The sequence below is a fragment of the Colletotrichum fructicola genome (assembly GCF_000319635.2).
Source record: "Colletotrichum fructicola Nara gc5 chromosome Unknown KSG_Nara_v1_contig11, whole genome shotgun sequence".
NCBI lineage: Eukaryota > Fungi > Ascomycota > Sordariomycetes > Glomerellales > Glomerellaceae > Colletotrichum > Colletotrichum fructicola.
Genome location: NW_027094061.1, coordinates 1,369,991 through 1,396,079, shown reverse-complemented (window position 1 = coordinate 1,396,079; position 26,089 = coordinate 1,369,991). Strand labels below are relative to the sequence as shown.

The window sequence follows — 26,089 nt, the reverse complement described above, 5'->3', positions numbered from 1 at the left end:
ACAGATTGAGCATGAGACACGGGTTGCTGAAAGCAGATAACGTTCAAGGTCGAATAGGACTATCTTTTGACGTGATTGACTTGCTTGTTTTGACGACTGGCTCAGAGCTGTTCATTTATGCTTATGCACTACGCTGCCTGAATGCGTCCACTCATCGTATGCCTAAAAACGTGAATGAGTCGGTCCCAACGGCAATCCACCCTGCTATGCCTAATGTCATCAAAAATAACAAGCCAGACCAGAGGGCAACGACAGCTGCAAATTGCCACGCATGCGTGTCCAGAAACCATAGTACCAGTCCGACGATCAACTGGATGAACGCACAGTCCAGGAGGAAGACTGGGATCCATGCAACAACTCGACTGCCGCAGAGAAGGATCCCGAAGTCGTGAAACACGAATGATAGCATGATTGTGATGATCGCGATAAAAGACGTTGTGACCGCAGAGACAGCTAGCAACAGGTTTGCAAACGTAGCCATCACTGATGTGTTTGTCGGAGGAACATTGGATAACACGGCCATGGCGGTCGTGCTAAAAATAACGCATGCGAGGAGAACTTTGAGATACAAGTCCTTCAATCGCTGCAGAGTAGTGGTAGCTACAGCTTGTCAGCTTCTAATACTTCGGTCGTTTGCTAGGTGAAATTCTTACATTTTGTAGTCGAGAATTCGTTTTTCTCGTCGGTGGGATGCATCATTTGATGGGCGTGGCGTTTGAATCCCGCATAGTTGCTAGCTAGGGGCTCATGATGATGAGCTCATATACCCGAAAACTAGGTGGGACCAATAGACCAAGGAGTGGGTTGATCGCGCATCAGCAGCTTGTAGCATTGAAAGCTGAAAGTCCGCTCCTCAAAGTCTAGAGTTGAACACAAGCGGTGGAGTCAATTCGATGGCCACGTGGAGGGGCCATTTATGGAGGCTTGGTGGAGACGTGTGGCGTCGGAACAGTAACTAGGCGACTGATAGCACGACCCAGAGTGCATTTCTACGCCGACAGTCATGCACATGTGTTCCTTTCTCCACAACGGACGCTTTTGGCGATCAGAAAGCCAAAAGCTTCTGTGAACGGGTCTGGCAGTCTATCACAGGATGTGTGGACTTTTGTGGCGCGAACCCGAAAGCGATCATTTGCAGCTCTCAACCGACGGTGTGTCTCCGCTCGTACATAGTACTCATAAGCTCATTTTCAGTGTACTGTAATACAATCTGAGATACATAGTCAATGACAGGGCTAGTGAAGGTCAGATTTTACTCTCGAATGCACACATCCGACTCAAAGCATGTATGAGGGTTAGCTGACTTCATTTGATTTGCAGCAATAGGCACGTCTGGGTATGTAGTCTCAGGCATTCACTACGACATGCTGATTTACCTAGTAGAATACACAGATGACACGCGCAGTAAGCCGGGCGAGTTACAGTAATGATAATATGCCCTAATCATTATCTCAACGTGCCGACGCTATGTTTCTAAGCTCTCTAAAGTCCGAACGCCTGCAAGTGCAGGCATTATGGTATCTGATGAACCTCAGGGAAAAGTAGTAATAAATGGGGTACTCTGGGGACTCACCCCGTAACTCGCCGAGTGACCACGTTTTTGATCTCTTCTGATGCTGCACACACTGCATAACAGCACAATCACGAGGAGCAATATGCCGCCAAGCCTCCGATAATTCCTAGTTCAACCGGTGTCATTGCGCATGTGTCACGGCGAGCGCAGTTCCTAATGACAGCTACTTCAACGGTCTTTGCGGGAACAGGAAGGCTTTTTACTAGAGCACTGATCTGCACAGCTAAAGCAGAATTCAGCTTTGCAAAAATCAGCACACATTTATGCTTCTAGCCTTGAGGGATCTTAGATCTGGGAGTTAAAATTAGCTGAGACATCTGGTTTTGAATGCACTAAACACCTAGGAATAGAGTTGACTGGCATGAAGCAAGTTCTGGCCCTGATCGGATTCAAGGCTAAGGCCTCATTCCCCGCTATATATAGAGGAACCACTATTAATAAAGCGAGCAGAACATATTAACTACCACTTCTATTAGTTGTACACTATGCCCTTCTCAGTCGCAAAATTCCTAGGCTACTTGGCAGTCTTATGCAGTATTCCTGGTTGCGTGTCAGGCGAAGAACATGCAGATCAGCTCGCTAAAAGGGAGTCTCCTCTCAAACCGCGCGGCTTTCTATCATCCTGTGTTGATTGGGGTACCGTCTTCAAGGAAAAGAACAAGATGGCCGCACATTGCAGGACCACAACAGGCAACTGGACCTGGTCAGTCCTCAATTTGAACCATTGTTTGCTGAATAACCATGGTACTCTGATGGCGCAAGATGAGTGAGAGCATCTCATACAGACTGCTGCAGCGTACTGATCATATCTAGGGGGTACTTTTTCAAGTCTGCTAAACAGTGTTCGTCTGACAATACGACGACATCATGGGCCAATTACAAATGCAGCACGGAATTGGATGAAAATACTGGACGCTATGTTGATCACAGCATAGACCTTAGTAAGGCTATTCATGTACTGTGCGATTGTCTGCAACTGACCTTTTTTAGATGAAGTGGTTGGCAACGACAATGGGAATCTGTTCTGTGGCCGTCACGCCTACAAGGGAAGTGTGCTTAGTCAACATCAAGTCAGTTGGTCCGGCTTTGACATCGTGATTAGCCAGGACCAGTGAGTCTTGGTATAGTTGTAGGCTATAACAGGAAGCAAGCAAAATTCAAAACCTCAGCAATGATGGTAAACATCTGAGTTGGACTGATGACCTGAAAGACTGTAATGGGTGAAGTTGAAGGGAGTTAGTAGGAGCAGGGAAAGGAGCCGCACGCTTTTTGGTTACAAGTGATCTTCTAGCACGTAGAACTGAACCGACAGAGCGAAACGTGGTTCAGGTATTTGGATCGCTTGGCGTGCATGTTGGTAAGGCCTTATATCTTCATCACTTTCATGTCAGCGGCACAGGCCGTCAAGTGATGATGAACTACCTAACTCTCCGTGGTATTAATCAAAGTGAAAGTGGTTCCCTTACTGAGCTTCCAATACACTGTCAGATCTTTATTAAATAAGCAAAATAACACGAAAGCACTACAGAATACATAAGATTCGGTGTCTCGGCCATCAGATACCATGAGAGCGATTGTGTTAGTTTTATGTTGATCAACGGAAGAGACCGCAACTCCATGCAGATAATCGCTCCGCCAGAAAGTTGCTGTGGTTGTAAGTTATGGGTTCCTGAGTAGATATTATAATAGCTTGATCCCAGAGAGAAATGCGTGTAGCAGATTAGTGCCGGAACCAAGACTGACAGACAAAGCACCGGAGGGGCGCATCATTTTCACGTTCGTGCATGGGTATCTATAATGGTTTTACACTAAAGTCGCGCGAACTTCACGATTAATGCACTCTTCTAATTTCTAAGTCACTCAAATCTCAAATGGATAGTAACGCCGGCGTCGGTTCCAGCTTTGCATTCGAAGCACGGTCAACATCTAGATCTGCTCAATGCTATTATGGCCCACCGCAGTCGCATGCACCCTGTGCTTAGATCGTGACTCCTTGTCCAATGAAACGCGTTTGATCAACAGACTCATCAAAAGCGCCGCTCCCGACACGCCGACGTACAGCCCATAGACGCCTCGCAAACCATAGACGTACGCATCCAGTATTTGAGACTGCATGCCATCGTCCGTGGAAGCGCTGAGAATGCTCGTAATGGCGTGCGTACCTCCATAAGAGCCCGCGGATGGCAGCCCATCTCTCTCCAACTTGAGCTGCATAACATTCTGGAAGATGGAGCCGCCGACGCCGACTCCGAGTGCCATGCCACCCTGTCGAAGTGAGGCATACATGCCCGCGGCGATCGATTCGTCGCCCTCCTCGCATAGAGCATGCGATGCCATGTTCTGCGCGTTCAAGATGGAGCCATGACCAAGACCAAGAAGGACAAGCGTCGGCGCCCATACCTTCGTTGGCGTATCGGCATCCCAGATCAGCATCAGACCAGAGGCGACGGTAGCTAGAGTCCAGCCGCTCCAAATTGGCCACTGGTAGTTGTTGGACACCGTAACGAGCCATCCTGTGGCGATGGACGCCGGCACCAACGTAAACATGACAGGAAGGAGTGCGACGCCGGTCAGCGTCGGAGTGAAGCCCTTGACGTCCATGAAATAGAGGGGCACGTAGTAAAGCTGTCCGTACATCTAGCGTCTTTGTTAGCATTACCTGTGTCGCAGTTGACGCTACACGACTCTTACCACGAGGCCTTGGATAGCGCCGCAGATATAAGTTACGGTAGAGCTAGTATTTTGAAAGAGTCGACGCCGCAAGAACGGAGATGTTGCGAGACGCTGTTCGTAGACCAAGGTCAGCGCTATACCGACCGCCCCGAGCGATAAGGGTACGAGGGTGCCGGCGCTGCTCCAACTGTAGCGCAGACCGCCCCAGGAGACGGCCACGAGAAACAACGTTGCCGAGCCTATGAATAGGGCGCTGCCAAGCCAATCCATCCTACCTAGCATTTCGCCCATCGCGTCGGCCGGCCGATCGAGGTTGACCAGCCAGGGCACAAGAACCAGCCCGGCCGCGCAGAAGGGGAACATGATGTAAAATACCCATCGCCAAGTTGTGTTCTGAACGATAGCACCCCCCAGTACGGGGCCGGCGCAGTTGCCCAGCGCCCATGCCGCCTGACTGTAGATGGATCGTGTTAGTGGATGAATCAACGAGTTCGAGAATGGCTTCTTACACCAGGCCGTACCACTTGGGCCTGGGCCGCAGCGGGACGATGTCGGTGAAAATCAAAAGACACAAAACGATGATCCCAGCCCCACCTACACCCTGAAGAGATCTTCCAACCAACATCAGACCGATGGACCTGGAAACGCAGCAGCAAACGGTGCCTAGAGAGAAGAACACCACCGAGATGGTCAGGCACGGCCGTCGACCGAATACATGGCTAAGATCCGCGATGAACAGCATCATCACAGCGTTCGCCAGAAGGTATGCCGTGCCTATCCAGAAGCCGTCGTACGTGCTAAGATTGAGATCCTCAACGATCGCCTATGAATATTAGCTTAATTATGACAAAAGCGGCTCTGAAAGTATGGCTGACCTGCAAAGAAGTCACAATAACACACGCATCAAGGGCGACCATAAGGGACAACAAGGCAGCTGTTGTCATGATGGCGAACTCGCGGCGTGAGGGCCTCCATTTAGTCGGAACATGGCTAACGTCGTCAAGTTCCAGCTGTACAGGAGAAACAATATGCTGATGATGCATTTCGGAGACGGGTTCTGAGACGTAGGAAGGGTGTAGGGTGTTGGGGAATGATTAGTGACTCGACCTAGGCGTTGGAGCTGGAAAGTGACAGAGTTCTTATACAACCAAGAGCCATGTCAAAGTATCCACTTCTACATGGATTGCCAGCAGCAAGAGCGCTTTTCGCATCCAGATGTTGGGTCCATCTCTGGGCAAATAAGCGCCGCTTGGTCAAGCAGCCGAAATTGGGTTCTGCTTCTATCGTATGCCGACACGCAGTTCAAGCTGGGCGAGCAGCCATACCTGGAGAGTTCTGAATGCTTCAAGCCTGAGTCCTTGACGTTGAATTTTAGACACAGTTCTAGCAAGGGAAATACTTAAGGCTCGACAAGTTACTAAAGAAAATGGTCCGAAACCTCGTCACATCTCTGCTGATATGGACGATTACGAAGTCTTCCGTCGTCTTACTACGTTCCCCTTCACCTCTGCGACAATGGAGATGTTCCAATGCGCCTTGCAGGTCATTCGGAAGCGCTATCCGCTCGCGTTTAGCCAAGACTTGGGGCAGCTAGTCTCGGAGTATCCGCCACGAGAAGCCTTCAAGCAAACTGAGATGCCGCTACAGGTCACCGGCGACTGGGTTGATTACATGAATACCGTAGCTATTTCTATGAATACCGCAGAACAAGGTGTATCGAGCTCGTTGTGGCATCTCGCCAGAGGCGACCTCGTCGACAACGACATAGTCACCAACTACGTTCAGCTATTGAGATCATCTTACCCAGATTCTCAACTTTTAGACCCTGTAACTGCCGCGTCAGACGCCTTGGAGGCAGCCGCTAGACTCTGCGATACGTCGGACGCAGCTACACTCATCCCATGCAATCTTGATGGGACGTGGTTTGTGGCCGTTGCCTACGCAGATTGCATACAGCTATACGGAGTGCAGGTCGAAAACATTACGAAGCTAGAGCAACAGTTCCAAGCCTCATTTCATAGACCGACTATTCGTATCTCTGAGCCACTCACCACGACACAGCCGGAGAACATGGTGATACTAACGCTGTTGAGCTTGAGAATGCTGGCTGGCGGAGGCGTGCCGGTACTATCTGCCGAGACCGCATTCCTGCAAAAGTTACGAGCGCGAATATTCATCGAGCTCTTGACAGACAGCCCGGATGCGAAGGATTCCGATGTCTCCGACCGGCTTAAGGAAGCGCAAGTGGAGAACTCTGTCTTTTTCGATGAAGCCTTCATAGACGAAGAGGATACTCTTTCGCCAGTCGGCTCGACCTTCACAGCAGATCTGCAAGATGGTGGCGATTTTGCGTCAGGCTTCTCTCCCGAGGGAAACCTCTCATTCAGCAGGACGGGGTTCTGGTGCGAATGACAGTGCATCGGCTCAGGTCCCACACCATCCATCATCATCGTCGCGCCCGACCGGCCCAGCCTGTAAGAAGTTCACCTCATTGCGCAGTGGCCGAGTGCTCGACATGGGCACGTATGGATTGCCACCAAGCATGCCTCGGGAGTGCAGAATCATTCTCGATACGTTGAGCGAGGCCGTCGCCTTCTACCGGAACTCTCGTCTGTCGGAAAGCTCTGAACTCGCAGTGATATGGTCGGCTATCAAGAGCGGCGCACGGAGTGAGTTCTACCGGCGTTACAGCGGTGTGCTGTTTCACAAGGAGATGGCCCGTCTCAGCAGTGATCAGGAGGTTGCTCTATGTCTGAAGACCAGCATCACTATGGCTGAGGTAAGAGAGATGAGGCGTCTACAGTCAGAATTCCAGATCTGGCACGATATATGCCAGCTGCGCCGCGACTGGGGGCCAGGCCAATACGCACTTCTGTGTGTGCTGCCGGAGAAGCCCCGCTTAGAGCAGATGAGCCGAAGAGAACAGCAAAAGCAGCTGCAGCAAATACATGACCGACTTGAGGATGGCGGCGACGCTCTGCTGGGATATCTAGACACCGCCAAAGAGCTGTGCAGTGCTTTGGTCCAATGTAGCCTCCCGTGCGTTCGATTGATGATCGACGACTATCACCTCAGGGCGAATCAAGACCTGTCAGAGCCGGAGTTCACTGCTTACACGAGCCTTGATCCGCGTCCAGTCATACCAATCTCCAGATGGGGGCCCCGCTAGTACAGACCAGAGGTGTCTGCGAAGCGGGCAAGGCTTCGAAGCTGGCATGGTACAGTAGCGAAGGAAACAAGCAGCAAGTTCGCCATAGCGAGCGTCCGGTGGAGCGCCCTTTGAGATGCACAGTGTATCGCTCGTCGCGTAGGTGCAGTCAAGCGGCAATCAGCTCGTCAGTCTGTATGTGCTACGGCACAGAACTGTGTAAGATGCACAATAACAAAATGATAGCCAAGATGTAAATCTGAGATAGAAAACCAAGCAAAACAAGCCATGCTGCGACGCCGATCGTCGTTTCTGCGCTAGCTAACTATACGCTTGCCTACCCGTGACGAGAGACAAACACAACTGCAAAGAGTGTTGTCTAATGCAGGTGATCTGGTCTCAACCTCGAATTTGCTTATCCGTCTTCATGTAGGCTGCGCTTGTTGTCGTGGTGAGTTTTGCCTAGAAATGACACTCCATCACCGCTCAAGCAGAAAGCCGCTCGTTGAGGCGTCCTACATAAAAAGAAATGATCATGCTGGAAAGCTCGTTGCTGCTTTCTGGAGCGTTTGCCAGGAGCCACACAACTGGGGTCTGGAGTTTTGACACATCCACAAAGTTTGGTCCATAAGCGTCTGCAATGAACCGTGGTATCGGATTCGGTCCCAAAACCGACCTCGAATGCCTCTCGAACGCATCCCTTTGCCGGAGTTGAGAGTCACTATTTATGGGCGTATTGTTTCTTCAGATCTGCTACTAGGCTTTCTATCACAACTGCGTCTGCACCCTCCTCCCCATCGTGCCATGTTTTCCAAGGTTATCATAGCGCTGCACGTCGTCTTGACGCTAGTCATACTCGCGGTAACCGTCAGAATTCTGCAGGATGATGAGAATGAGAAGAAGGGCATAGTGGAGATTTTGGTATGTAACTCGTGACGATGAAAAAGCGTGACTAACGACAGCGCAGTTACACGAACAAGTGCGGCGTTTTGTCCAGGTCCCTGATGTGGTCGGGTCCATCGCCACAGCAGTGAAAAGTGCGGCGTCCAGCGTGGTCACTGCCGCAGTTGCATCGGGTGAGTCTCTGGTGGCCGCCCGTCTGCCGTCCAGCGTGTCGGTGGGCACCAAGTACGCATGCGTTGCTTCAGAATGCGCCGCAATTCCTGGCTCTGCGTTTCGTCTGGCTCAGGACCTTACCTCATTTCTCCCTTCGACCCAGGAGATCGAAGAGTTGCAAGGGTTGGTGGACAGGTGTCCAAACCTGGAGACTGTTCTGTCCGCCGGGCTGGCCTTGACGTTGGTCTCGACTATTCTACTGCTTGCCAGCCTCAAGTTCAGGCTTCTCCGTTTCGTGTCTTTGGGATTGAATGTTCTTGTAGTCGTCCTCTTTGCGGTAGCGACAGCCTTTGCCATCTCGCTGTACAAAGCATCTCAGGCTGTGGCAGACCTGCTTGAGGTTGAGGCGAGCAAAGGAGATGTTTTTGGGGCAGCCATTGCAGATTTGACGGCGAGCTTGGTTATGAGTGTGCTTGCGTTTGTGCATACTGTGGTATAGAGAAGACAGCTATAACGTGGCATTCTCTCGATCGCGGGAAGGAACGATCAGTTTGGATTGTCGTCGCCCTAAGCGCTTTCCGGCTCACGATATGAATGCATATAGTAGGAGAACAATGCAGCTTTGCTAGTGCTTACTCCAAAGCTTGAATCAGCAAGGGTTATTATTCTGGCTGTGATGAGTTGGCTTCGAGTCGATTGGATACGAGGAACAATGCCAAGTCTGCGTTTCCGTTTCTAGCTTTTGCATCAGAAGTTCTACCAAGAGATGTTTTGACCCCCTTCAGCAGTAATACTCACACTATCACGCTGCTATCTCTCAAAATTCTCTCACTTCATCGATTCTTTTGCAAATACTTTGCTTTACTCTACCAATATGAGTGTTCATGGTGTTGTGTCGCTCAACATCACAATTGTCTTTACTTCAGGACTGGGCAGGCTGACAGACAGGGCCCTTCAAGAGCTGAAGCAGCACGTCTGTCTCGATACAGGCATTCAGCCGTCGCACCTAACGGGTAAACCTCCGATGGTGGTAAGCCAGCAGTCCCTAGAGAAAACGTTGGCTTGCCTAGGGATCTCAGCCCAAGAACTGCGCTCGCAAAGTAGGTCGAGAGACAAGCTTGCGGCAATCATCAACTGCGAGACTGCAGGCTCAGCTATGAGAAATGGAGGCGGTGAAAGCAAGAATCCGTTCCCACTACCTTGCGAGGCCACGGCAACCGGGCTGCAGCCTGTCATCGATCGCATCGGTGCGGGCATCCAGAGACTCGAACACCAGCTGCAGATCCTGGACGACGCACAAAAACGACTAGACAGGTTGGTTTTCTTAGCTTCAGGAGAGGTGGACTGGGACGATCCCGTTACTAGGATTCGCTCGGAAGAGGCTCTTTTCGACTGCGATTAGAAGGTTCCATGGATAGACTGCTTCGTCAGGTTGGCACACGATGCGAGGTCTTCATAGGCGTAACCCGCGCACGAGCACGCGACTGGGGCTACTTTAGTCTTACTGGACGAGTCTGTCTAGACGCAGTGAAGAACCATAAGTTACATCGAAACGGATGGTACACTTAAATTACCAGCACCATCTCGTCGACCGTTCCGCCCACAAGTGCGTGCGCTTGTCCATGTGTGACAATGTCTCTCGTACCTTCAATCCATTCCCAGCGAGTAGGATTGACCGCAAACACCCTTAATGCTATCGACATATACATACAACGAAGATTACATTACGGTCCGAAACCCCCATCGCCGGAAATTGGATCTTCAACATTACTGGAGGCTCCATTCTTGCTGGTAAATGAGACCACTTGATTTCTCGGTCCAAGCCCGACTTGATTGCGAGCTTCTGAGCAGCTGGGGACTTGCCTCGGTAGAGGTAGGCGTGATTCGGCTTGGGCGCGTTTGTGAGCATTCTTCAGCGCTCGTCGAAGGAGATTTTCCGCTTGCCCACGTGGCCTGTCTACGACCAAACTACCACTGACTGATAACATTGTTGTACGAGCGACGTTTATTGATTCGAGGTGGAGGGATTCCTTTGATATGCGGCGTGGCCTTGAGACCTGGAACAGGGCGGTGATAAGCGATCTTGGCTACGTCCTCGGTTCAGAGGTGCGCCCATGGTGCTGTATGTATGTACTGTACATAGCAAATGTTCTTGCTCACAGTATCATCAAGAACTGGGCATTGAAAATGCTCTGAGCTTGCAAGAAGATCCGCCAAGGGCTTCATTTCGGGCTTACACTACCAGTCATGTGGTGGTCTCATGCAATGTCCAAATCAGTCGACCGCACCGCTATGAGTTTTGTTATGTATCCGGGCGATAGTTTCTGGCTAGACTGGCGGTGTCCCACTTATCAGCGATCCCAGCGAGCCTATTAGGTAACTTGAAAACCACCACGGCGCGTAAGTTACTGTCATTGTCGGCTTCACGCAATTGACGACTTTGCTCGCAGTTGATGACTTGCGATAGTTGGGCACCCGCGCGAAGCTAATCGCGCAGAACGTTGCGTTGTACGTAATTAGCTACGCGATTGATGCTGAAGGTTTGATTGGCTTAGCTGAGTGGGGTATCGCCCTGTTGGCCAGAAACTACCGCCCGGATAGCAAAAGTATTCGCTATTAGCATTCCGGTCGAGGCCTAGTCCAACGCTCCATATGCATGACAATCAACGCGATTGGGACATAGCATGTCTGGGAAGAGAAGCGGAAAATGCAGCATATGTAGTTGCCAGTGCATACGCATAGTTGTTGGATTGACGACTGTGTCTGGATAAAGGGATGCTAGAAATGCATTGAATAATATGCAAGAACCGGTGATGATGGGTAAATACAAGACAGAACCCCGCTCGGACCGGTATAGGAGAAAATCCCTCAATCAAGCAGAACAATCACCTTTTGATCAATGGACCTCAGTGGTATTGCATTAAATCAACATCGTTTGTCTAACAATTAAGAGTCTCATATCGCTCTAGAACAAGCTTCGTGCAATCTAAGCAGATACGATGTCGACCAATACCGCTACGTCGAAGAAGGTGCTGCTGCGGACCTTCGAAGACTGGGGCCGTTGGGACGAAGAATTCCAGACGAAGTCTATAAGCTTGCACCTATGGGATTGCATCAATCCTGACGGCGAAGAAGCGTTGATGGAAAAGCCCCAACGACCAGCATTTGAAACCTACAATCGGAAGGTTTCTTCTCGCGCTGCCGACCTAGACCAACTTTCCCCACAGGGAAGACAGACCCGCCACGGTGGGCAATCGACCCAGACAGTCAGCCAATCCTCGACAGGCGACCTTGCGCTTTCGACGACTGAATCGACCGACCCACACTTACGCGCTCGAAACTTGTCTGAACTGACGGCAGAAGACAAAGCTTCCTTCACATTCGAATGGCGAGTGTATGAGCAAGACTACAAGGAATACAAAGAGCAAGAAACTAATTCAGAGAGGTTGAAGGCGTGGGTCATTGATACGGTAGACTATGGTTTGCGCCAGAGCTCCTGTCGTGCAATGTGGGACCTCAGGACGTGGTACGCCAATCTACGGACAAGTGTTGGTGCCACTGAGAGGGAGCAGCAGACTGCAGCCCGGCGTAAATACCAGACAGCCACGAAGATCCTTTCTAGTGTGCCTAAGGATTTCGCGGGATGGATCACCTCCTGGGAGATGGCCACCAACCATGCGCTTGTGAGAAAAACCGGAGGAGTGGAAGACCCCAACACCTGGTTTGAAGATTTGACGAGAGCCATCCAGCCAATATTCGGCGGTTGGGTCACCATATACGCTGGAATCTACAAGGATAAGCTTGAGGAGAAAACATTGACGATTGGGGAGGTCGCGAAGGACCTCAGGAAGGAGGCCGAGCGAAGGGATCTCCTTGGCCTTCAGGAGAAGGGATCACGACTCACCAGAGGCGTGTTTGGCCCGACCTTTGCAACAGGCCAAAGCCAAAGCATGTTACCTCAGCTGGAGGCTACACCAAGCAACGAAGAAGGCGACACACAGACCCGAAACCAAGCTACAGTCGCGATCGAAATCGGTTTCCGGTTTTCGGTTTTGCAAGTTTGTAAAATAAGAGCTGTTAATGGCTTGTGTTGCTGACGGAGCAGGAAACATCTTGGCAGCGGTACCTGTTGCGTGGACCTGCGATACTTTGCTACAAGATCCAGAAACAGCTGCGGTCATGGTCCAGCGGATTATTCTGGGCAATGCACAGTTTGTGTTCTTTTGTGAAAGGACACAGTAACCCCGAAAGCAGACCCACGGTGAGGACCTGCTTATACTGCTTCGTTCCGTGGCTCACAGCAACAAATATGTCGATTATTCACCCTCGGCTGCTTTTGGCTTCTGATTACCGTCGACGAGCCGGCAGCCGAACCGGTCCTTGGGCAATCTTCGGCCTTCCCGAGCTTCAAATGCGCCTTCTCGGACGGCGAGTTCTGGCGCTTATGCAAACTTGAGCCGCTTGGTTCTCTCGACTTGGCCCTGGCAAAATCAGTATATATCAGAGATCCCTTTCGACAAGAATCCAACTCCGCAGAGCGAACTCACTCTGCCAGGAGAGAGGCACATCGATTTCCCTTCAGGAAACGATCAGGAATCGACCCTGTGCGCCTCACCCGAGCTTCGCTTGCTGCCACATACACACATGTGTGTATACACATGTTTATCAAAACACAGTAATGAAGAGGTCCGGAAAATTGGTCTGGAGGAAGACTGACGGTGCTCACAAGGATCAATGTTAGTGCAGGTGGGGTCGTAATACAGTTGACTAGTTAACGTATAGGGTCAGTAAGTGTGGGTAAGAGATGCATGGTATGTACAATGAGGTTGTATTTAGATGCGGCAGTGAGAGCCATGATGTGCCAGAGAGATCTCTGCCCTCTCATTGGCCGGACTCTGCCGCGTACAGGGTGGGCGGTGAGCGTGGCAGTATTCCGACAAGGTGAGGCATCGCGACTTGTCGTGGCCGTGTCGGCTGCTGACTAAAAGAGCGGCTGAATTCGTGTAGAATCAAATTGTATCAGTCTGCGAGACGAGCCGGGGTCCCCGGCCCCCTCGGGGCATCGTATGGCCGCTCCGCCCCCGCTTATAGCCGGGCTGGCCTCGGCCAGCCTATCACAGTAGGTCCTCCCCTTCTGGGCTTGCCCTCACGCACATTCATTCAGGACATGAACAGAGCTACCCGACACAAAGCGTTGGAGACTAGGTCTGGGCCCGGCGATAACATGCATGCACATCCTCATTAGGACGCCAGGCAACGGATAGCATACTGCGCGTGACGTTCGTTTCGCCATGCCTAAGAAATGGGAAGATACCTCAGAATCGGCTTACCTATCTAAATTTTCCCTGCATGAGGGAGGTATGGCGATCGTTTCGATTTGTCCACAGCTTGCAGCAGATGTGCTCTCGGTTGGCCTTTCTTGCACCCGATGGCATAATTTGCCGCCAATAGCGTACAAACCAGGAGACTGCTGTTGTTGACCTTCAAGTATATAAGAATCGAGAAGTCTCATCATCCCCTCCGATCCCTGATTCTATCTAGACCTCAAAGATTTTGTCCGCAGCATCACAACTAAATCCAATTCACAAACCTCGACCAACGTCGCAGCCCGCAGCTCGCAGGAAACATGGCTGAAAAATATGCTAAAGAAGGGTGTGACGCTTGGGCTTTGAGCGGTGGCCGCTTCTGTGCTACACGTGGGTTGTTCCTACGCCCCGCGTCGACCTGTATTATGTTTTCTGACCCAATCAATGATAGACAAACCATCCGGTTCACAGAATCGAGCTGACTGTCCAGTGGATTTCGAGGGACATTGTACATCCATTTCACAAATTACTTGTCGGGTTGGTAAATGTGTCTAACATGGTTGCATGATGAGGAATAAAGCCAGAAGAACGACGCGGTGACTCAGGAATGTATAGCCGTCGAATCTATGCAACAGGTGGTCTCAAATTCATCAAATGCATTCCTCGATGGTTTAAGTCATCATTTGACTGTCATCATGTGCTTAATGCTGGGCGATTCGCCTACTTATACTATCAACCTTCCTTCTCGTAGTCTTGTTGTACCAAATTTTGCAGATGATCGTCGTCTCTCCATCTGTCGAGGGCGTCTTTTCTCCACCGCTCCCACTCTTCATGCTTATAGTCGAAGGCTTCTCTAAGTCCCGCAAAAAGGGACGTAAAATTGGACACATCTGAAGGACTTTCAGATCCCATGGCGAAAAAAAATCGTTGGACCTTCCTGCCTGTCAGAATGTATTCAGATAGATCTTTCCGACCTCTTTCGCGGAAGACTTCAGCAAGTCTTAATTCATCCTGGGCTAGCTCGTTAGAGCCTGCGTAAAACTTGGAAATCGGCCACATCATCGACGGGGAGCAAAAGGCCTCCGCACGAGAGACCGTCTTTGTCCATTCCCAGTCTATGATTCCGACAATAGCAAAGTCATCGTTAACGAGGATGTGGTCGCCCTTGTCGTCCGGGTGCTTCAAGAAAAATCGATTCTCTGCTGCAGAGCCGGTCCAAAGGCGGTCGATAACATCTAAGCGGAAGCGATGCGTCAGATAGGCGTCTATCGGGCGAGAGGCAATGAGTTCACCGCTAGCTATCATGCTGAGATATGCCTCGATGATGGCGGCGGAACCGTCTGCAGGAGTAGAGAAAGGACCGAGAGCGTGGCCAGCTTCCAATTGGTATGTTGTTTGTTGCGCAAGCCCTTGTACCTCTAGGTGGCGAGGATTCTGTGGTGATGTGACAAGTGAGCCCATAGATTCGAAGGGGTGTCTTTCGATTTCGATATGGATGTCTGCAATTTGCTGCAGAATCTTCTCTTTCTGGGCCGGAGTCGCTGCCCTCCAATCGAGAGGCCGTCCGTCCAGTTTTTCCATGAGAATAAAGCTGACCCCAATGTCGTTTTCTGGATTGGATTCGTCGGACCAATCGTAAATGCGAGGTACCGGTAGGCTAGTGTTTTCGCAAAGGTAGCTCATCGTTGCGGCTTCGCTTCGAACGATGAAGTCTCGGACTTCCTGCGGTGGTGACGTTGTTTTGGTAAGACGAAAACGGGCGATCCATACGACGCCATCTTCGAAGGCGATCTCGGCGTGGCAATTCTGGTTGCCCATCATAGCAGACAGCTGCTTGGTTGATAGATCAACCTTGCAAGGAACGCCATTTCTAATCATCGACGCGCGGGAACATAGCTTCGAGACATCGATCTTCCGACACAGCTGATCTATGTCATGATGTTCTGCTGCAGCGTACTGAAGGGAGTAAACGTCCCAATTTTCCTATCGCAGAGTTCGTTAGCGGTGTCAATGTGGTCGATTCGTAGTTTCCTGAGTCAGACCTCTGCGCGTGGGCAATCATGCCATGGCTCTCGAAGGTGGATGCGACATAAGTGTTTGCGACATAACAAACAATCGCCATCTCGTTGTACAGCTGGATATCGGCAGGATTTCCAGTCGCAAAACCACAGCGGCATATTGAGTAGCCAGCCTTCGGGTGAGCATAAATGTGGTTCACGAGTACACTGATGTCAGCAGTCAATTGACGTGTACACATGGTCTGTCACGGCTTAATATTATTCCGGAGCTATCCCTTACTTGTGAAATGCTGCCCATTGGTTCCATCAGCACTGGGTCATAGCCACAAGCGAAGAATACTCCTACCTTGGAAGGGTTTCCACCCAAGTAACAACAGCCACGTGGTCAGCCATCCTGCCTTCGTTTATCCGAGGCTTCTATGTCCATCCACCAGCCTGCCAAAGCAATGGAGTTCTCTGATACAGGTCACTTGACGGTCGACGATTATGACTGGCCTGCTTTTGATCCAGCGGACGAGTTCTCGGATGCTGTCGATCCTAATGGAGGCCAGCGTGCAACTGTCAGCCCCGCGGCAGATTACTTGAGGACATCCAGACGGTCTCCTCACGTAGTCCAAGTCAGACGCCGCCTGGCGGCGACAGACTTCCCTTGCTGCAGCTGAGTGACTGGGATGAAGACGATCTCTACGAAGAGCAGCCACCTACTTGTGTTCACTATTCTATCGAATGGAAGTTGACAGCGAACAAGAAACTAGTTGCCAGAGATAGCGAACCAGACCTCGTCCTCGCCCCGAATGCCTTTTGGACACGAACCCTTCGGCACAAGCTTGATCGGCTGGTTACAAAGAAGCTGCCCTCCAACAAGTCATTCAAGATTGATGATACTGACGTCGTCGTATCCGTGCGCGACCGCACCCAGCGTGACCTGGTCAAACGGTTCGACGACCTTGACATAGACTGGAATGTTGTAGAGAGACAAATGAGGAACTGGAGCCACCTTCACCGTGCTGGACGAGCGATCACAATCAAAATTTCGTTCAATTACATGGAAAGCGGGCCGTCGAGCACAGCGAAGCGGGGCACCAAGCGTGGCTTCTCTTCTATCACGCAGGATCGGCTACAGGAACGGGCGGTGCTGCTTGATGCTGAAGAGTCATCTACAGGCCAGCCGTCTACCTGGCAGCGTGTCTACAGCCTGATGCGATGTCCTGGCTCGCCCTGTGACCTTGGACCCCATTGTTGGCGGGATGGAGTTGGGAAGAGGCATTACAAGCTGAAGTCTCATCATTTGAGAGCCCTAATCCGACACGTGGAGCAGGGTGGCGTGCTGGAGAATCACAACGATGTGCCTGACGAAGTTCGCGATCAGCTATACGCCGAGGAGCAGCAGGAAGAAGAAAGGCACCGAAAGGCCAAGGCGAAGACCTCGCCCTTCGGTAATTGCCCGCCGATCAATATCACTAATGTGATGCCAGCTTCATCGCCTCCATCTTCAGCGGAGGTTGCCATGACGCCATGCTCGGAATCGAACATCCGCTGTCAGGTAGTGCTACCACTGCATGCCGCAGGACCGCGAGACGTGGCGATGAGAAAATACTGCGACTGGCAGTGCTCCCAAGTGCAATGCGAAACGCTGAAACAGGAATTCCGGAGGGCATTTGATGTGGCGCTTGGTGATGGTTTCGATCTCGAGCAGATCCATGAAGATCAGAATTCCGAATTCTTCATCGAACAAGGAATCAAAATTGGGGTCGCGAAACGCTTCGTCAGGGACATTAGAACATGGGCAGAGCAGTTCAGCAGCATGTCATAATATTTATCTTGCATCTACCCTCAAATTCCATTCACACCTTTCTCTTCATCATGGCTCTTCCACAACAATGCCAGCGTTCCTGAAATGACCTCGGGCGCTTGACACCCGTGCTCCAACCATCTGCAGACACCACTCCAGAAATCCGGGGAAGTCTTGCTCAGGAACGCCGTCGTGTTGCTGATAGTGCCGCTTGATGAAGGCTTCCAACTCAGCAAACTCTTCCTCGATGGGGTTGAGGTCGGGCGAGTAAGGCGGTAAGAGCAACTTCTTGACCCCAGCTCTGTCGCATAGTTCGTCGATTCGTTCGGAATGATGGAATGATGCATTATCCATAATAATTACAGATTTGGGCTCGGGCCACCGCCCGCAGAAGTGAAGCAACTCCTCAATGAAGTCTCCAAAAACATCACTGTCCGTGCTTCCCTGAAATATACGCGAGTGGACTACACCGTCTTGTGCGTAAGCAGGCAAGATCTGGTACCGGCGATCGCGATGGAATCGGGCCACCTGCTCGGGGGTTACGCCAAGCGGCGACCACCCGGTTCGACGAAATCCAGCGCGCTTATCGCAGCCCGACTCGTCTACAAACACGAGATGATAAGACCGGAAAGCTGACAGCTCATGCAAATAGAAGTCCCACAGATCCGCATTCCTCTCTTGAGCAACGCAACGGGCCACTTTCTTGCTCCAGCCAGCCGAGGCCAGGGCACAACTAATGCTCGAGGCCGTCACTAGGGTATTAAACTCATCCGAAAGAAATATCACCATCTCGTCTCAATATAGATCGGGTTTCTCAATCAGTCGTTCGCATAGAGCAGCAAGAATTAGTGGAGTGATGCTTCTTCGCCGTCCAACCCCATTCGATAGAGCTTTCGTGTGACCGAAGCACTCTAGATTGGCTCGGATGTTATAGATAGTGCGCGGCGTGCATCCTGCAGTTCTAGCAATAGAAACGTCAGTAAAATTTCCACTGAAAATCATGTCGCGAATGAGCTCGTGTTGTGATGCAGCGAGGTTGGGCGCCATAGTGTCTCAGCTGCTGATCATCCGGAGATGGTTTTGTCGGATTCGAGAAGTTCGGATGACACCTGTCCCCCCCCAGGGATGTCGGCAAAACACCGGGGGTGCCATCAGTGACGACATAGGTGCATGACGTAAGCTGGGGTAATGACTAAGTGCAACCTCCTCACCAAACAGCAAGTGATATCGCGTCCCATTTTCCCGACCTCCTTATCACTGTGCTTTGATGATAAGTGCATATATACTTACCAACAGGCGAAGCTCGCATGAGACGCGTGAGGCTGATCATGGAACGGTTATTGAAGGGCATTCTATGTGCTCCTAGCAAAGTGAGTTCGCTGTCTGAAGCTCGATTCTCGTTTAAGTGTCACGGTCTATGGACCGATATGAAGCTTCGGCTAGACCCTCAGCTATGGAATACTTTGGAAGGTTACAGAATATCGTGGAAGGTTATGAGAACCTTGTCGGCCCATACTCAATGGAAGCTTCTGGAAGAAGACTCACATGTATTTAAAGATGAGAAGGGCACCACTCTTTCCCAGAATGGTTCTTCTTTCCTCCAGCTTGGAATGCTCGTAGTAGTAGGCTAGACCAATGGCACCGACCTTGTCCTAGACCCTTACATTAAGGGGATCTCTGATATATACTGACTTTGCCAGGGCCAATCCAGAGAACCAAGCGGCTCAAGTTCACATAAGCGCCAGAACTCGCCGTCCGAGAAGACACTTTTGAAGGTTGGGAGGGTCCAAGACTGCTCAAGTACCGATTCGGCTGCTGGCTTGTCGACGGTAATCAGAGGCTAAAAGCAGCTGAGGGTGAATAATCGACATGTTTGTTGCTGCGAGCCACGGAACGAAGCAGCATAAGCAGGTCCTCACCATAGGTCTGCTTTCGGGGTACTGTGTCCTTTCACAAAAGAACACAAACAGTGCATTGCCCAGAATAATCCGCAGAGCCATGACCGCAGCTGTTACTGGATCTTGCAGCCAAGTATCGCAGGTCCACGCAACTGGTACCGCTGCTAAGATGTTTCCTGCTTCGTCAGCAACATAAGCCATTAACAGCTCTTATTTTACAAATTTGCAGAATCGAAAACCGGAAACCGATTTCGATCGCGACTGTACGCCTCATCGCCCATCTGAGGTGCTCTCTGCAGTATGTTGATTGCCGAAGCCAAGCCGGTGATGAGCAGTAAGGTAGAATACAACGAGGCAAGCTAAGACATAGAGGGCGGCAATCCATGGCGAGATGGCAGTCGGTGAAATGGGCTGCGGACCGTTGATTTGCTGATACACCGAAGTCATAAACAGCTCTCGAACCATCATGCTACCTTGTTATTGAGTTACAGCCGCCTCCCAAATCGGGTTCTGGTTCCATACTTCCAGGACTTTGTGGCATCTGAGCCGCTTGTGAATCTTCGGATAAGCGGGGTGACAAAGACACAAACACCCCTGCTGTGCAGCCATAAACGTACGTCGTCGGGAAAGCAATCATCGGCTGGTGTCATAATCAACCTAGTTACTGGGACAACTCAAGAGCCATTGTTTGCTGCTACATAGGCACAGCCTCAGCTTCGAGCACACGCCTACACACTCGGGCTTGCTCATCAAGCCACCATGTGCAGCCAAAAACAGCTGGGCTTTTACAAAATACTCATTTGAATAGCTTGAGACTTGAAACCAATTATGGGCGCGACTGCGAAGACCCCTAAAGAAGTGGCGAGGGAGCGAACTGGCTCACACCGAAGCCTGTGACAAAGCCAGCGATGGCTTCCGCTCGACAGAAGCCGTATTTGAGGGCGATGCAGGCGCATCCCAATAGCCAGTCTCAGTCATTGTGTTGTCGTCGATCACGTTTGAACTTCGAGTCTCCTCAGATCTCTCAAGTCAAGAGAACATGGCCCCTGTGGCATCGCGCGAGGCCGTCTTTGAGTACGACAAAAAGGCCAAAGAGAAGGTCCGGAAATGTGGGAAAAGCGCGAAACGGAAGGCTGTGCAGCTGGGCGAGGGTGCCCGAGTGTTCTCAGCCGTCATCCACTTCAATCCGACCTACGGACAACTAGATGGCGCCGTCCACGTTCCCGAGGGCCAAAGTATGCCCGACGTGAACCAATTTGTGAGCCGCGGCAGCAGATCGTCGTTACATATGTCGCGTGAACTGACGTGCGTCTGAACCAGCTGGCGGAACTCGTCAACGGCACGCACGAAATCGGAGGCCAACGCCGAGGCACACGCCGTCGACGGAAGACAATCGACGCCGAACCTAGTCACTTGCTGGGCACCGGTGATATCAGAAAGAGGAAGGCTGCACCCAGCGTGAAGGAAGACCCTGATTCCGTTAGAGCCACAGACGCAGCAGCCGATGAATTTGAGAGTGGAGATGCGGACGCTCCCTACGAGATCGAGGCTGATGTGCATTGCCTCGCCACCTTCGGCGATACGGCGTCAGACACCCAACGAGGCGAGACCCCTTCAGAAGAAGACCCCTTTAGCTCAGCAGGACAGGGTTCACCTACAGAGGCAGCACATTTCGGCCAAGATATCTGCGGTGTAGAGGACTGTGTCATGAGCGGCACTGGGACTGCGAGTGCAGCCAATGCGGGCGAACAGGATTCCTTCGTCGGTCTACTTGAGGATGGCTTGCACGACCTACTCGCCATGGAAGCCGACGGCGAGTGCAGGCCTACTACGGGTCCGACTGACGATAGCAAGCTAGACGAGTTGGAGGGATGGTCAAGTGAACTCATTTCTGACCGGGAAAGGCCGCAGATTGAAAAGACTGGAGACGATGGGATGACGAAAGGGAGGGCAGAGACGAGCGAAGCAGCCCCAGAGCAAGAGAGGAACCCCCCCAAGACGCCATCAACTGCTGCGCGCGTCTGTCATGCGACGAGGAGTACGCAAAGGATTCAACGGTTCCTTTACCTAGTTTTCAAGCAGATTCGGCTCGCCAGACAGCAAGGAGCCTTTGGGATTGGGCATGCTCACCAGTCCAAGCTAGGCGTTCATCAGTAAGGTACTCAGGCAACGGCGGGGCCTGAGGAACCAGAATGAGGGCCGGTATGAGATCAACTTAATTACGAAGTCCATAAAACTAATGTACATACGCATGTTTAAGCCCTCCGAGGCCTCATCAATACATACTGAACGCCTCCATTGATTAAAAGTTGAAGGCTCAAAAAGATTTGAGAGTTAGAGATTGCCGGCCCGTACTTAACGTGACTAGTCGGCATCGCGTTGCGAAGAGGCATCGTACTGAAAAGGCCCTACAGGCAGTACATCGAGAATGCATTGCAAGTTCTGATTGCGTTCAAGAACTAAATGACGTGCGCATGGCCATACTTTTCACAGTGACCCGGTTGTGCACATTGTTAAACAATCCAAAGCTACCATCAGTTGAATTGAAGCGTCCGTCTTGTTCGCGCACTTTGCGGGTTTATGAATAGTATTAGTTGAGCCTATTCAAGCCTGCATGTTCTAAGGAAATTTGTATGTATTTCTGCAACCAGTAAGTATTCCTTACTTTTTGCCTATACGTCTGGCCAAGTAATGATGTCTATCGGGAGTCCTACGCTTTCCAGGCCCAGGTCCTGAATGTTTCAGGAGTAACCTTAGGCAGTTAGATGATAAGCATGTCAGATATCAACCTTCCATCTTCCTTTTCATCCTCCTGTCCATCTTCCGGTTCAGTCTAATGGGATGCATAACAAAATTTCAATACATCAACGGGCTTCGATGAGTCTTGGGTGGACAGGAAGGCGGTCTACGGGATCTTGTCATCTTCTGTGACAAAAGCATTTGAAAAACGTCCATATCTCGAGCGTCCCTTGGATGTAGAAGACCGTACAGATGCAGATGAATTGCAGTACCGGCGGCATCAATCTTCAAAGTCGTTGTCCCATGACGATATCTTTCAGCACCACCTCTCGCAGGTTCCGTGAGAGTGCCAGCGCTTGCAACACAGCTTTCGATGTCAGGCCTTCGCCTTGCCGGTTTTTTGCGAACATGAGATTGACATGTTGAAGCGTTGGGATCCCTCGCACTGGGCTAGGAGTGTCGCCGATGCCCCCGCCCCCATCGCTGTCTGCCTCCATGTTGCTGTCGCTCTCGTCTTGGGTCGGCCCGCTGTCGACACCCACGTTGAGGTGTGTGAGGTTCACAGCCGGACTGCAGATGCAGAAGATCTTGCTCACTGGACAAGTCCACCGATCAATTGTCAGTGTCGTGAGGCCAGGGCATCGGTCCATGAACCGCTGAACGTAGTTTGTGGCCGTGCTCCGCAGTCGTGCATGGATGTGCTTGACGCGCGGGAAATCAAGCTTCAGCAATGCCTGAAAATGGCTCGGAAGTGCAGGCCTGCTGTGAATGAGGCGTAAGGTGACGATCTCTGTTGCGTATTCCTGTGCGCACCCGTCATCCATGATGAGATCTCGGAAATCCGCCGTCTTCTAGACGATTGCCTTTCCAGTGGCCCAGAATGACCGGTTAAGAACCATCCATAAGTTCTGCGGAGCCAGCCGCGTCAAATCGCCGAATGGCTTTTTGGGTGAGTTCTGTCTAATTTCAGTATGCTTCGGCGGCTGTCGGTTCGGGGTGGACTTACCCGGGTATCGCTCGTAATAGCAGGTGACGGCATCCTAGCTGGAAGTGGCGGCATCGTCAAGAGAAGGAACAAGACTGCGATGCAAACGGAAGAGGGTCTTGCTGGAGAAGTTACGTTGCGTATAATGGTAGGATATCGTTCAGTTGCTGGCGCGGCAGTCTCGCTTCTGTTTTCGTTTGGAGGAAAGCAGGAAGGAACGGCCGACCGTTCTGTATGCGCCTGCGATTTCCGCTGCTGTGGTCCTCCTACGACTCAGGTCAAGACTTCTTTTGGCGAAAATCCAGCTTCAAAATGGATTCGGGAAATATTGCTGCTCGAAGCGCGCCTCTCTGCGTCGTGAATAATGAAATGAGGTCCCCACTTACCGTTTGCCGATGTCAATGCTTGCTGGCTATTCAAGGCGTTGAGAAGGAGCGATGGGACCGGATCGGCAGCTTCGTCAGGGCCCAATCATCATGTTTTCAGTTTGCCAGTCGCATTGTCAGACATATGGAACTTGAAAAAATAGAGTGGTCAGGACTTGCCTGTTCTCCGTTCACAGGATTGACAGCTGGCGAGTGGCTCTCGAGCATGCCCCCTAGGCGAAAATATAACCCCCCCCCCCCATTTCGGTAGCACACTGAGCATCCAGGGTAGGGCTGGATAACTGCTCGGCTCATGCGCTTGTCTCCCGCGGAGAAAGAGCAGAATGATGATGTGGGTCTGTAGGCTTGACTGTGGTACAGTTCCCCGGGTCGGCAACCGCATGGGCTCTGCATCGACGACTTCCGCCAGGTTCAGAGCAGATCCTTGCTCCAGAGACGGGTGCCCCTGGGACATGCATCCATATGCCTTGCCCCAGCGGCACTTCAACAACTTCACCTCAAGGCCGCCTCTTCAAGACCTGAAGGGCGATTTGTACGTGAGAGCCGATTTTGATTTTGTACGTATGGAACTAATAGCGATCTCGGGACAGCATGCATGTGAATGTGATTTTAATTGAACCAAGAGGATGTACGACAGATTTGCTACGAAGGTTGACCTGACAAGACCCGGCCAAAGTTTTGGGTCCGATTGAATTACCTGCATCGATGCTACGACATGAGATATCATGCCACGTCGCGGATGGAATACCCACCAGCGCGGCACTTGACACTGACAGACGTTCGGAAGCAAAAATTCTTTTAGTCCAAGATGATCCGCCTTTCAAGCCTATTGAGCCATAACCGTCGGGCTTGGCCCAGGTTGAGAGTTGTCTCGCCGGACGCGCCGTGTGGCTGATGATATAGGATGGAAAAGAATCGTCCGCCCTCGGAGTCACGGCGAACGAAGCGAACAGCCGAACCTCCTGCCGGTTCCATGCTGCAGCCGATGCTGCACAACGCCTTGCGAAAGTCGTCCCAGGCGAAGGTCTGCTGGGTGCCGTCTCGCAGCGACAGCCAAAAGTCCGATTCTGGAAGCTCGATACGCGGTAAGAACCTCCGCGACGAGCTGCATGATGGCCGCTGGGTCGACCGCTCGACCGGTCGATCGGGATTTCCGTTCTGGTGTTTTCCCCGTCGCTGACGCGTTCGTTTGCGTTGAGTCTCGGTGGCTGCCGTCGGGGGCGCCTTGCTGAAGACTGGGACCCAATGCTCCGTCTGATTCTTTGTTGCAGACGGCTCGGGCCCAAGGGGCATGTCTTTTTCTATCTCGCGGAATACGCCTTCAAGAGCGTCATTTCCTCGCGATACCTTTCCCATCTGCTGATCCAGTCGTTGCCAAAAGGCCCGGTGTCCTCCCGCAAAATTGAGCTCGTCAGCGTCCCCCATCGCTTTAACCGCCTTCTCGAGCATCTCCTTCCAGGGCCGCAGTCTGCCAGTCTGCTCCACGTAAAAGGAGTTGGACTTTTGAAAGTATTCCACCCAGTCGGAGATCGATGGATGATGGCTCTCGGTCTCTTCGAGGCAGACAGCCAAGACGTGCAGGTCGCTGAGGATCTGTGAGACGGCCACAGGGAAGGACCTGCCTCCTACGACTTCTCGATCGATGGTTCTCATCACCGCCGAGAACCCCATACGACGGAGAATCGGATCGTTCTCCCTGATCAGCTCCAACAGCTGGTGGCCAACTTTGGTGAGTGAGCCCGCTGGCGGTGGCATAATCCATCGAAAATGGGCCAACCTCTCCTCGAACGCCGCAGAAAGAGCGCAGTCAAGCGATGCTGCAATCGTTATGGTGTCTTCGTCCGCCTCAGTCAATAGAGGACTGCCAGCCTGTTGTATGGCATCTCCTACTAGCTGGTCCAAGTAGCCGAAGATGTCGACGCGACCGAAGAGTATGGTCAGAAGCTCTTTTGAGCCGCTGCCTTGAGCCATTCTCTTTGTGCTCCTATGCCAAGAGGCTGGGTCTTGACGAAGCTGCCACAGATCGTCTCTTGCTTCGTCGAGTGATGCTCTAATCATCTCATGCAAGTCGTCCAGGTTGATATTCATGTCGTGGTTGTATTTTGGAAAGAAAGTACGCGCAATGGGTGGGCTTCCTTCCACGTCAAGATCATTATCTTGGATGGCCGTCCCCGTCTCGTCTGTTGTCGCGTCGTGAATTGTGTCTGCAAAGCTGCCCAGGAACCGGTATATCTCTGTTTGTCCTTGCAGCTGCCAGAACAGCGCGTTAGGATTACTTAGCATCGAGCTGATCTGCAGCGGTGTTTCGTGATCTGCGCCCAGAGAGACAACATCGTCGTAAAACAAAGGTTCCCTCACTGCGTCAGAGAATCTGTCGTCATATTCCAAGTGCGATACGCCCTCCACCACGATGGGAGCTTTACGCCCTGCCCAGACGCCGAGCAGATGGTGACGGCCGTCTGATCGACGGAAACGTTGCGGCGGCGATCGGCACCGCGTCTCGAGCATCGATGGT

The 26,089-nt window shown here is 51.6% G+C and overlaps 12 protein-coding genes across 12 annotated transcripts; 7 read left to right on the top strand and 5 right to left on the bottom strand.

Annotated features, from left to right (window-relative positions):
* Positions 1-151: 151 nt before the first annotated feature.
* Positions 152-696, bottom strand: CGGC5_v016923 (uncharacterized protein; the record flags this gene model as incomplete). The annotated part of the gene is made up of 2 exons (XM_032025882.2): positions 152-600; positions 654-696. 2 exons carry the CDS (start codon positions 694-696, stop codon positions 152-154), a joined length of 492 nt encoding a protein of 163 aa, XP_031877536.2.
* A 1,539-nt stretch (positions 697-2,235) lies between these two features.
* On the top strand, positions 2,236-2,688 carry CGGC5_v016922 (uncharacterized protein; the record flags this gene model as incomplete). Its single annotated transcript, XM_032025881.2, has 3 exons — positions 2,236-2,339; positions 2,387-2,514; positions 2,564-2,688. The coding sequence occupies 3 exons, from the start codon at positions 2,236-2,238 to the stop codon at positions 2,686-2,688; spliced, it is 357 nt and encodes a 118-aa protein (XP_031877582.2).
* An 811-nt stretch (positions 2,689-3,499) lies between these two features.
* On the bottom strand, positions 3,500-5,190 carry FUS6-4 (Efflux pump FUS6; the record flags this gene model as incomplete). Its single annotated transcript, XM_032025880.1, has 4 exons — positions 3,500-4,210; positions 4,265-4,700; positions 4,756-5,069; positions 5,122-5,190. 4 exons carry the CDS (start codon positions 5,188-5,190, stop codon positions 3,500-3,502), a joined length of 1,530 nt encoding a protein of 509 aa, XP_031877583.1.
* Positions 5,191-5,704: 514 nt separating this feature from the next.
* On the top strand, positions 5,705-6,658 carry CGGC5_v016920 (uncharacterized protein; the record flags this gene model as incomplete). The annotated part of the gene is made up of 1 exon (XM_032025879.1): positions 5,705-6,658. The coding sequence occupies one exon, from the start codon at positions 5,705-5,707 to the stop codon at positions 6,656-6,658; it is 954 nt and encodes a 317-aa protein (XP_031877584.1).
* Positions 6,659-6,761: 103 nt separating this feature from the next.
* On the top strand, positions 6,762-7,415 carry CGGC5_v016919 (uncharacterized protein; the record flags this gene model as incomplete). Its single annotated transcript, XM_032025878.1, has 1 exon — positions 6,762-7,415. One exon carries the CDS (start codon positions 6,762-6,764, stop codon positions 7,413-7,415), a length of 654 nt encoding a protein of 217 aa, XP_031877585.1.
* A 783-nt stretch (positions 7,416-8,198) lies between these two features.
* On the top strand, positions 8,199-8,949 carry CGGC5_v016918 (uncharacterized protein; the record flags this gene model as incomplete). The annotated part of the gene is made up of 2 exons (XM_032025876.1): positions 8,199-8,315; positions 8,362-8,949. The coding sequence occupies 2 exons, from the start codon at positions 8,199-8,201 to the stop codon at positions 8,947-8,949; spliced, it is 705 nt and encodes a 234-aa protein (XP_031877540.1).
* A 2,886-nt stretch (positions 8,950-11,835) lies between these two features.
* On the top strand, positions 11,836-13,655 carry CGGC5_v016917 (uncharacterized protein; the record flags this gene model as incomplete). The annotated part of the gene is made up of 9 exons (XM_066153646.1): positions 11,836-11,844; positions 11,903-12,508; positions 12,556-12,661; positions 12,955-13,125; positions 13,180-13,186; positions 13,239-13,247; positions 13,296-13,391; positions 13,458-13,569; positions 13,626-13,655. 9 exons carry the CDS (start codon positions 11,836-11,838, stop codon positions 13,653-13,655), a joined length of 1,146 nt encoding a protein of 381 aa, XP_066006801.1.
* Positions 13,656-14,488: 833 nt separating this feature from the next.
* CGGC5_v016916 (uncharacterized protein) lies at positions 14,489-15,634 on the bottom strand (the record flags this gene model as incomplete). The annotated part of the gene is made up of 2 exons (XM_066153645.1): positions 14,489-14,991; positions 15,049-15,634. The coding sequence occupies 2 exons, from the start codon at positions 15,632-15,634 to the stop codon at positions 14,489-14,491; spliced, it is 1,089 nt and encodes a 362-aa protein (XP_066006800.1).
* Positions 15,635-15,684: 50 nt separating this feature from the next.
* CGGC5_v016915 (uncharacterized protein) lies at positions 15,685-16,013 on the bottom strand (the record flags this gene model as incomplete). Its single annotated transcript, XM_032025872.1, has 2 exons — positions 15,685-15,739; positions 15,799-16,013. 2 exons carry the CDS (start codon positions 16,011-16,013, stop codon positions 15,685-15,687), a joined length of 270 nt encoding a protein of 89 aa, XP_031877553.1.
* Positions 16,014-16,220: 207 nt separating this feature from the next.
* On the top strand, positions 16,221-17,587 carry CGGC5_v016914 (uncharacterized protein; the record flags this gene model as incomplete). The annotated part of the gene is made up of 2 exons (XM_066153644.1): positions 16,221-16,334; positions 16,397-17,587. 2 exons carry the CDS (start codon positions 16,221-16,223, stop codon positions 17,585-17,587), a joined length of 1,305 nt encoding a protein of 434 aa, XP_066006802.1.
* A 2,916-nt stretch (positions 17,588-20,503) lies between these two features.
* On the top strand, positions 20,504-21,927 carry CGGC5_v016913 (uncharacterized protein; the record flags this gene model as incomplete). Its single annotated transcript, XM_032025870.2, has 3 exons — positions 20,504-20,722; positions 20,785-21,502; positions 21,833-21,927. The coding sequence occupies 3 exons, from the start codon at positions 20,504-20,506 to the stop codon at positions 21,925-21,927; spliced, it is 1,032 nt and encodes a 343-aa protein (XP_031877544.2).
* Positions 21,928-24,372: 2,445 nt separating this feature from the next.
* Positions 24,373-26,082, bottom strand: CGGC5_v016912 (uncharacterized protein; the record flags this gene model as incomplete). The annotated part of the gene is made up of 1 exon (XM_032025868.2): positions 24,373-26,082. The coding sequence occupies one exon, from the start codon at positions 26,080-26,082 to the stop codon at positions 24,373-24,375; it is 1,710 nt and encodes a 569-aa protein (XP_031877588.2).
* Between the last annotated feature and the right edge of the window lie 7 nt (positions 26,083-26,089).